Source organism: Xenopus laevis, chromosome 1S (genome assembly GCF_017654675.1).
Source record: "Xenopus laevis strain J_2021 chromosome 1S, Xenopus_laevis_v10.1, whole genome shotgun sequence".
Taxonomy (NCBI): Eukaryota; Metazoa; Chordata; class Amphibia; order Anura; family Pipidae; genus Xenopus; species Xenopus laevis.
Window position 1 is genome coordinate 103,629,736 of NC_054372.1, and position 11,275 is coordinate 103,641,010.

The 11,275-nt window shown below is 39.6% G+C and overlaps 1 protein-coding gene across 3 annotated transcripts in view; it reads right to left on the reverse strand.

Annotated features, from left to right (window-relative positions):
- celf5.S (CUGBP Elav-like family member 5 S homeolog) overlaps positions 1-11,063 on the reverse strand; it is a 65,940-nt gene extending 54,877 nt beyond the window's left edge. For 2 of the 3 annotated variants that reach the window (XR_005963232.1, XM_018239812.2), the window contains exon 1: positions 10,787-11,063. Coding sequence is in view for 2 of the 3 variants with exons in the window: in XM_018239812.2 (XP_018095301.1) it covers positions 10,787-11,048 (262 nt within the window). In the remaining variant the exon portion in view is untranslated. 3 annotated transcript variants of the gene reach the window in all.
- Positions 11,064-11,275: the final 212 nt, after the last annotated feature.

The window sequence follows — 11,275 nt, forward strand, 5'->3', positions numbered from 1 at the left end:
TGACAAAAATGAGATCACAGATTTTGAAAGACCAGTTTAAACTTTTATCAATTTATTGTTACTGAACTTGGCTACAGATTCTGCTTTGCAATAAAGTGCCAATGTATTTTTCTTTGTCCCGCAATTCTCTTTATCTCCTCATAACCCTTTCTAGTCAGATACTTGACTTAAGGTGGCCATACACAAATAGATCAGATCATTGTGGATCTGCGTCAGATTTGACCATCTATGAATACAGCCTAATTAGGCTGATCCAATCTTTGATCAAGAGGTCATTTGGACCCTTAAGCTGGCCATACACAAGCAGATTTAAGATGCTTATTCGGGCCTTTCAAACAAAGTTGCCAGTTTTTCTGCACGTGTATTGGTCTTCCATTACTGCCTGACCAATAGGCGCCCAATATGATCCAGGCAGGCCAGAACTAGGGGTAGGCAGAAGAGGCTGGTGCCTTGGGTACAAAGCTCTAGGGGCGCCAGACACATACCTTCTTTGTCACCTACCCATAGTTTGGTCCCCTGTCTCTATCCTGTACTCTCACCTCACTTGTCCTTTGCAGTCCCCCCGGCCTGCAGTGAGGCTTTGCATGTCAGGGGGGTGGGAGGCAACCTGATTAGCTGGGATGCCTAGGGCCGCCATGGTCCAGCACTGGATCCAGGAAATTGGAATAGGACTGGATCATTGTAGCAATATGGGCCCCGGCCAACAGGATTTTCAAACCTGCCAGATAAAAATCTGGCCAAATTTCAGACAAATTAGAAAATTCCGTTGTGTGTGGACCATACAGCCACATTGATTCAGTCCTCTCCTAATGGGACTGCATAGGTGCTTATTATGATCCAATCCATGGGCGTGCCTCCCAACATTTTGGAAACAGAAAGAGGGACAAAAAGATTTACTGCGCGTAGCATGGCGAAATTTTCTTTTGCCCATTTTTGTGACCACATCCCCTAATAACCATGTCCATTTTACAAAATTTGGCAGGTTATGAAAGTTTGAACACATTTACGTGTTCTCTGCCAAGAACCAATTCATTTAGAAACTTTGTATCTTTTTTTGGCAGTTCAGTGCAGCAGATCAAAGAGAAACTCGGGACATATCAGTCAATATCTAGAACTGCAGGTTGAGCTGTCAAAAGCGGGACTGTCCCGCTCAAAACGAGACAGTTGGGAGGTATGCCATGGCCCAGGGGCCAAATGACAGGATTAGCCCGATTTGTCAGGGACCAAATCTGGCAAAGGTGTGCTCATTTAGTGACCGTGCCAAATGAGTAGATCATAATGCGTATTGCCAGCTTTAGACAAAAAAAAAATGTTGCTCTCAAATTGTGGAGTGCAAAGAGTTGTGTCTATTTATGTATGCAGCACTGCTCACTACTAAAATGCATCTTATATCCCCTGGTACACTCCTGCCTTTATTCAAGACATGCAAGACAGGATTTTAGGCATAGTGCTCAAAATTATAGAAATCCTTTATCGAAATAACTCGCATCCCAAGCAATCTGGATAAAATATTCTGTACCTCTATTGTTTTCTTGCAGTTTACTGAGAATGACTGTGCTGAAAGAATATGGCCTTTCCCATTCATTTATGAATTAAAATATAAATACAAACAATTGTTAATGCTGCATAACATAGTCTTTTACACAAGGCCAACATATGCTTTAGGTTATATCAAGGGTCAGCAAAGAATAACTACAAATATGAATTCATATTAATATCATCTCATAATGATTTGCTTGTCTATTTAAGGGCGCAAACTTAATCTGCAAACGGTTAAAAGGGCTGTCAGGGGTGTTGATAGAGGGGTGGTAGATGAGTAGGTTTCATCTGCTGTCAAATTCAATACTTCAGTTTCCATGTAAAGGGAATTTTTTTCCCTTGCAATCTTGCTTTTCAATTTCCATTCAGAAAATTGGCTTTATTCTCGCACACATGTAACACTAAGAGGCTACATGTTACATTGTTGAAGCTAAATAATTATGTAATATCCCATAATGCAAATTTGTATTGTGCGTTGTTTGATCTTCTTTCACTGGCATAAATAGCAACGTTAAGAACCAATTCTATAGATAAAAGTGGGCATGCACTGATTTTTTTGTACAGTTATTTATTTTAAAGGCTAAACAATAACCTTTCTAACAAATCAGTAATCACAAAATCCTTTTTTTTTTTGCTGCATAACAGAAAATTGAATAGAACCACCTTTAATAATAAATGGTTGAGAGGCTTAACCCCTGGAATAAAATAGATACTGTGAATATAAACATATATATTTGATAACAATTCCTTTATAAGTATCCATCAAATTCCAAAAGACAACTGATAAATACATTGTCCACTATAACCCAAATATTCTGCCCACTGTTCTGTGCAATGAAAGGATAAATCATGGGGCAGGGGTGGGGGGGAAGATTTTTTTCTCTCTCTCTTTATCACAAGCATCTTCATTACATGGAAAGGATATGTTTCCATGGAAACGACTGAAATACCATCTCCTCCAGGTAACAAAAAAACAAAACAATTAAATGGGAAAAAAATTGGGAACAAAAAAAAATAATACCATCCCCCTTCCCATAGGCATTTCATTTACCCTTTCATTTCTAGATGAGAAGATAAAAATTGTGTGTGTATGTGTGCTCTATGCATAGTTTCAGAGCTACGAACACATGGGGGATTTCCCTTACAGCTATAAGCCAGCTGGGGCCCTGAGAGAAGGGGAGGGGGAATAGATAAAGAGAAACACTGGGTTGAAGCGACAGAGGGATAAAAGGAGAGAGGAATGGAGAGACAGAAAGGAAAGAGAGAGAGAGAGAGAGCGAGAGAGAGATGGAGGAAAAACAAACAGAAAAAGGGTGGGAGATGATGGGCATAAAGAGTAGGAGGTAAATATATAGAATGGGGGGGAGACAGTGATGGGCAGGAAAGGGGAAAGAGATAGAGGAGAGATACAAAGCACACACATATAGACACATACATAAGCATTCATATATACTCTTTGTAATTATCAATACATTGAGAGTGAGAAGGAAAGACACAGGGGGCGGAATAGCCAGAATTAGAGACAGAGAGTTGGAGAAGGCATAAAAAGAATAAAGGGAGCAGAGAATGACAAGATAATAAAAAAATAGATGGAGCAAAATAAAGGAAGAATCCCAAGACAAAGAACAGCAGAAGCCTGGCAGTACTGTGATGTAATAAAATGGCAAACAGGTGGCAAGATTGATAGAATCCCTGAATTTGTGAAAAAAACAGCAATGATGTTTTTATTTTCACATTTACTAAGCTGTCCCTATATTCCAAAATTGGATGATTCTAGAATAGTATTGCTCCAATAGCTTGGTTTACCCCATGGCAATATAAAAAAAGTCCACATGCTGTTACATATATGCACCATAAAGCAACAAAAACAAGAGTGGATTTCTTGTAATTTTTATTCCACTCGATAACTATTGCTCATTATTGTGAAAAACATTATTTTAAAAAATGGCAGACTTTTGTGCCCATAAATTCCAAATGCTCATTTTAACCACTGTCTATACTACTGGTTAAAGTAAGGAATGTTGGCCTGGAACATAGTACCTGAATAGTGAACTGGCTAGAATAGATAGATTACAAAGAGTGGTGGTAAATGGTACATTTTCTAATTGGACCAGTGTTGGTAGTGGAGTACCGCAGGGCTCTGTACATGGCCACTTTGCAGAGTGATTTGACTAAATTGGAAACTGGAAAATCAGGTTCACTGTTGATAAGTGCAAGAATAATATGAATGCAAGTTATACACTAAATGGCAGTGTGTTGGGAGTTTCCTTAATTGAGAAGGATCTAGGGGTTTTTGTAGATAACAAGTTGTCTAATTCTGGGCAGTGTCATTCTGTGGCCACTAAAGCAAATAAAGTTCTGTCTTGCATAAAGAAAGGCATAAACTCAAGGGATGTATACATAATTTTGCCTCTTTATAGGTCCCTGGTAAGGCCTCACCTGGAGTATGCATTGTAATTTTGGGCTCCAGTCCTTAAAGGAGAATTCAAACTGTGGGGGAAAAAACCCGTACTGTGGGGGAAAAAACCCTCCCCACCCCAGGTAGACCCCCTCCCTCCTCCCCCTAGGCTAACTACCCCTGGGGAAATGCCCCATACTCCATACATAACCCTCGCCGCAGATTCTTTCAGCGGAGTTGCACACATCCATCTTTCACGTCCTCTGTAAGCTGACTGAGAGATTGTCAATTTCCGTGTAGTTCCGCGCATGCGCAGTTGTCGCATACCGGCAAACTGCTCCAACTGCGCATGTGCAGAAATACTGATCTCTCAGTCAGCTTACAGAGGACGCTGAAGATGGATGCGTGGAACTCCGCTGGAAGAATCTGCGGCGAGGGGTAAGTATGGAGTATGGGGCATTTCCCTGGGGGGGGGTATTTAGCCTGGGGGGGAAGAGGGAGGGGTGGTCTACCTGGGGTGGGGGGCATGGGTTTTTTTCCCCCACAGGTTGAATTCTTCTTTACGAGTAATATAAATGGGATGGAAAGAGTGCAGACTAAACTGGTTAGAGGAATGGAAGACACTTGCGAGGGGACATGATTACACTTTACAAGTACATTAGAAGACATTATAGACAACAGAGGACTTTTTTACCCATAAAGAGGATCACCGCACCAGAGGCCACCCCTTAGACTAGAGGAAAAGAACTTTCATTTGAAGCAGCAAGGTTGGGTCTTTACAGTGAGGTTGTAGAATGCACTGCCGGATGTTGTTGTGATGGCTGATCTGATGGTTAATGCTTTCAAGAGTATATATATATAAGCATAAAGAGGTCCGCATTCATGGGTCTTGTGTTGCAAAAAAAGCTTTAGTATTTATTCAATGTTTCGGCTCTTGAACGTGAGCCATCCTCAGGATATATATATATATATTTTCAAAATGGATCACTTGATCAGCACTGTGTCCTTTAAAAAGCTGTAGTATTTTATTACAGAAGCAGTTTTATTGTTGTGAAATCCCTTGCTCCATTTAATTGTTACATCCCTCCCTATGAAATCAATTACTCCCTGCTGTTCCATTCCATTTCCAAATTTACCAGAATTTCCTGACCTAAAACTGAGATTATCCGCTCTCCTTAATATTTAAGAGAATGGATTCCAGTTCCCAAAAACACATTTAGCACTCCAGTATAAATACAACCAAACTATATATATAAACTCCAAATTACTTCTATGCCTCATTTTTGTATTACTAATTATGCACCCTACATTTAGGGCCTCCATACTTGCCAATTATTTTGCCTTAGAACAATAACCACAGTCTGACACCTTCTTTTACTTTTATCCCTAAGTTATGTTCATCCAAATATTCATACCCACTACAACATCCCTTTTACATTTCTTTATCTCTAACTTATCCTCGTCCAAATATTCATATCCACGTCCACATCTTTTTTCTATTGCTTTATTTTTTGTCTTTCTCTCTAAACACTCTCTTGTAACACCCTGCATGCTCCCTGTCATGAGCCTTTGTGCCATCTGATCTGCTGCAAAATGTTTACCCAATTCTTTACACTTACAGAAAGTTGAAATGGAAATGAGAAGCTGACTGGGTTAAATTCACTAAAACCAGAAAAGAATAAATAGAATGCACTGACATGAACACGTCTGTCTCCCACTTTTATGCCCAGAGCTGCTTTGACAGGATTAATGCTCACAGGGCCGCTGCTGAAAATTATTTAAGGAATGGAATACAAGATTCAAAATCTGGCCATTATACTCTAGTAAAATGGAAAATTGGGGCAGGAAATCCATAAAATAAATATAGGAAAAAGATGGCGGATGATACTCAAGAGAAAGCAGGTTAAATAGAAGTGGGAGGGTAAATGTGAGTGGGTGCGATTTACAGTAAAAAAAGCCAAAGGGCAAGGGAGAGAGAGGATAAATACAGTATTTGAAAATGAATAGAATGTATGGTAGAAAGAAATAGAGATTTTGAAAGGTAATGAGATACACAGAAACACGCTGGTAAAAGAAGCAATACAGGTGCCATGATTTTTTTAGTGCTGGATTCACTGTCTATTGCCATAGGAGAGAAATGTCTGAAAAACTGAAACATTTGCAGAAAGATGCTGCAAATTTTGTCCACCATAATATTAAATTAGTCTCAGACATTCATATTTCAGCCCAAAGGGAGAAATAATGAGGAGTTTACATTTTACAGTCAAAACCTATCACAGATTCCCATTAAACATAGACAATAAACAACTTCTAGAAGAAAGAAACAAAAATTCCCTCACTTATTCCACTTTCTCAGACAATCTACTAGATTTGTTATGTTAAGAGAAAATGTGCATTTAAAGCCGGCAAGCCACATGTTGGAGATATTATTTTATATGTGTAGAACTATGAAGCAATACAGCAGAGGAATGAGGAGATGGTATATGAAAAGGAAAATCAGAGAAAGGCAAAATATGTTAAGAAGAAGCAGGACAGAGAAAATGGGTCCAATGTGGGATTAAGATAACACCTGTAAGGGTGGATGGATGGATTGATGGATGGTTCCAGATAGTCAGATACATGGATCAATAGATGGACCGACAGTTTAGAGTAATTACATTGTATTAATGTAGGCAGCCTATTCCATATTGGCCCTTCAATAGGAAATTCTCTGACAAGTAACTACCTATTTTATTATGCTGTTATCACACCCATATAGTGTTTGCTTAAAATGTGTTCTTCAGTTACACAAAAGATTTAGAACATTCATCAACTTTACTGCAAATGATGTGTAAATGCTGCTTGTTGGTACATCCTTCTTTATATATATATATATATATATATATATAATAACAATGGAAACATATTTAAAGGGTCAGCATCAAATAGTATATTTTCAGTGGACATACATGAGGATTTGAAGCCCCCCAATATTATTTAGATGTATATGCCTAAAAATGACACACTCAACGAGTGTAAAATGGTTTTCACATTCCAGTTTAGACTGGCATTCTTTAGAAAGGAATCAAATTAAAAGAAAGAAAGAATTCATTGAAACGGAAAAAAGAATCACCAAATTAATAAGTATTTAAATAATAATCAGGTACAAAATTTCACCAATAGTATAACAAGAGCAGGAAGTATGGTGTTGGTGAATGCCAGTTTCCAAAAGGGGAAAAGTCCATGCACCCCTATATATAACAATAATGATTCTATGGTTGGTAATTGGAATTATTACTAGTCCCTGCCAGCCAAAAATAATTTCTACATATAATATGATATGGACTGGAGAAGATGCAAGTGTAATGGGTTTAATTAGAGACTACGGATTTCATGTGGTGTTTAGAGAGATTCAAAGAGGGATAAGATTTAAAGAAGGAATACAAAAATTGGAACAGTAGAGGATAGGGTGTAGAGTAGAGTATAGAAAAGAGTAAATATAATGAGCGATGGAAAAGCTTTTGTGGGAGAAGAGGCAAGGGAAGGTTGAGATGCCAGCATACATAATGTGTATGGATGTAGATAGGTAAATGAGAAATGGAGAATCCCCTCACAAAAAAAAACAAACTAACCTGGAAGAGCTCAGAATGTGGCAAAATTGAGAGAATAGTCAGGGGCAAGGAAATAATATAGAGTGAAAAAGAATAAATGCAGTATGAAGGGTGCTTAGGATGGGAAGTGGAAAAGGGATCCAAAAGTAAATGAAACAACCAAACACAAAATGACTAAGCAAAATATGAGGGTGGAGCTAGGGTACATTGATGAAACGATGGTAGACGCAGAAAAAAATTCTAAGGTTTGCAGCAGGAAGAAAGAACAATGGACTGAAAATGGCACTAGGATGTAAAATGACTGTAAGATGACTGAAAAAATGAGAAGGTAAAATAGACAAATGTAAACAAGATATACATAAAATAAGAACACGTGAACACTGAGTGTAGAGACCTGCACAGGTCTGTTTTTGAAGACCCACACCCAATCCATATCCAATTACTACTGATATGGACCTATTTACCTGCATTCTTGTCCCTATCCTGGTACACCTGCCCTGGCTCTGGCATATGTAAGCAGAAAGTGACACAATGCGGAGGTCTGTTTCTGCCAGGATAAAGTCCTTTTCTCACCTCCCAAATGCCTGTCTACAACTACCCACCTGCATCTAAAGTGTGCATACAAACCACCTGCAAGATCTGGAGATAAGGGATATTCTGACTGAATACTACTGACTGCTTTGAGAGTATTCCACAGGGACCCAACCTACTACAGGACAGAGGGGTGGTGTGTGTAGAAAGTCATTAGAAAGAAAAAACAGAAAAGAAAGGAGCCTTGGATGAGAGAGCTCATTCCTCCATAAATACTCCAATGCACATTTATTAAGAGTAATAACTAATAATTAGTAGCAGTTCATGTGTGAATGAGAAGGGAAAGACAGTATAGTAAAAATGCAACTTGGATTTTTTAAGTGTGGTACAGGTTATTTAAAAAAATACAAAAATACAGTGAGAGTGAAAAGGGGCATTCAGTTTAGTACATAAGCGAGTAATGGTGCAGAATACTATTTGGGAATACGTTAAACATCATGGGAATTATAAATCCACGTGAACAATTAGTCATGAAATCTGTGTGTTAGACCTATGAGGTTGAATTCTTTAAGTGAATATCAATAGAGAACATAATTGTGTGCTGGGACTGGAATATAAGAGCATGTAGAATATAAGAGAGAATAGAATAATATACTTTGTTAAGTGAAAATGATGACTAAATTATGCATATGTGAAAGAGGGATATAAAGTAAGACAGAATAGTAAAAATGCAGTTTGCATTTTTTAAGTGTGCTACAGGCGATTGAAAAAAGACAAAAATACAGAGACTATAATACTGTATGAGAATATAATGTGAGAGTGAAAAGGGGCATTCAGTTTAGTACGAATGAGTAAGGGGTGCAGAGTATTATTTGGGAATAAGTTAGATAGCATATGAATTATACATCCGTGTGAACTGACATTAAATCTGTGTTTAAATCTGTGTGTTAAACCTATATGACTGAATTCTATGAATATTAATATAGAACATCGTTATTTTATGGGACTGGAATATAAGAACATGTGTAAGATAACCTAGAAGAGAAAAGCTTAGGTTCGGGCGGGGGGCTGAGCAAATTAAAATGGGTAGAATGTGGAAGAGCAGGGCACAGACAAGAGAACTCTTCAGTTAATTGATGGTGACATGGCATATAGAAGGAAGAATGCACAGAATAGTAGAAGAATCGTGTGATGGAGCCTGGAGGAGTTTATGTATGTATGTATTTAAATTTGCGTGCTAGTATGTTCTAACAGAGAAAACTTGTGTATAAGGTATCAGTGGAGATGATAAACATAAGATTAGAAAGAAAATTAAGAGTAGAAGGTGATATGGGTTAGGGTGCCCCACTTATGCCTACTATTAGTTGATAAGTGCATATTATGAAAGCTGGACAAGATGCTATTTACTAGGTGCCCACTTAGAGTACCGTATGTAGGTTAAGGAACAAAGTCTCTATAGAAAAAAAAAATAAGGCACACTTCTGAACAGTGGTGTAACTAAACGTTTAAGGTACCACCAGCAAAATCATTTTGGAGCCCCTCAAATCATTAGGAAGAAGATATGTTTTGCACAAGGGCCCAACTGGATCCTTTATTTACCTGCCCCCGACCTGTTTGTTGCACAGAACAGTAGTACCCAGCTCTCATCATGTCCTTATGGGTAATCCTAAACTAGGAAGTAGAAACTGGCAGATGTTGTTTTTGGGGGGTGGAAGGAAAAGGAATCTGCTACTTACCTACGTATTCCTCTGTATAGAGAATACATAAAATTAGTTTGGCTTTTGATGGAGAGGGAATCAGTTTAGGACAAGGTTGTCCAACAATCATTGAGCTAAAATAGCTGAGGGCCACAAGTTGGAGCCCTGCCTATTGCACAGTACTGATTACTGGCTGTGTAAGCCCTAGGAACACTGGCATATTGCATGGCTGTGAGATAGAAATGATGGGTTGGTTCCCGCTCCATTGTATTCCCCCTGAACAACATAATGTGATATGATGAATAATAATCACTTTTTTTATACTGCTTTACTAATAAGTGAAAATGCTTTGCAAATCCATCGGCACACAGAGTAAGAATGTTATACTGATGCAGTGAGGTAACTGGCTATACTCTCCCAAAAAAGCTACAATCCAGAAGCAGAATTTTGTACTAAAACAATTAAGTAATAGGCTAGCACACCACTGAGCATGTCCCTGTACAGAATGTATGGGTGCTAGGGTATAATAGGCTGGACTAAGTGCTGGCAAGGTCCCATGAATAAGAGAGGGAATGCTTGCACATACTATAGGGCAAACACTCACCTGTGGCCATGACACTGCTCAGTAAGGTACATTGTTGTACAGATAATATATGTCTAAAAAAATTCCCATGCTTCTCTACAAAAAAGGGGGGGTGTAATGATAAAATGCTGGCACATCCCCATGGGCAAGCTGGTGTAGAAGAGGAATGTTGTACTGACAGGGTAACACACCCAGAAGCATGCACCTGTTCAGTAAGGAGACAATGGTTCCCTGTTGCCATGGGGTTATAGGTTTGCACACAAACACTGTAGAGGGAGAATGTTGTGCTAGTGCCATGGGGTAGCTTATAGGCTGGCACTCACACACACCAGTCCCTGAACAGCAGAGAAGGAATGTTACTGCTGCCATGTATGGAATAATAGGAAGGCACTTGGGCACTGTAGAATATTTTGCAGATGCTCCCTGGGCATGACACCGTGCTACTCACCCTTGTGCATGCCTGTATAGCGGTCTTTCAGCACCGTTAGCTCGTAGATTTTGCCGAACTGCTCGAACAAAGGCTTCAAGTCTTTCTCCTCCAGGTTACGAGGAATCTGCCCCACGAACAATTTGATGGCGTCCAGGTCCTTCATACTGTCTGATTGTTGAGCAGGGGACTCGGGGCCGCTCATGGGGCAGGCTCGGGGCTGCTGCTGCTGCGGGGGATGCTGCTGCTGCCTCCTCGCCTCTCTCTCCGTCAGTCTGGCCATCTCCAGCCCCTCGGTAGGCTGGATCAGTCACACAGGCAGAGCTCTCAGCTGGAAACTGAGCTCCGGCAAAAGCAAACACCGCGCAGCGCTGCACGTTGGCGCACCCTGTTGGCAGTTTAAGGAACTGCTGGGCTCCCTCTGGAAGAGGCCGTGTGAGTGAGGTGAAGAGAGGAGGTGAACTCTTACAAACTTTCACGCCGTGAGTTTTCAAGATTTGGTTCTGTCAG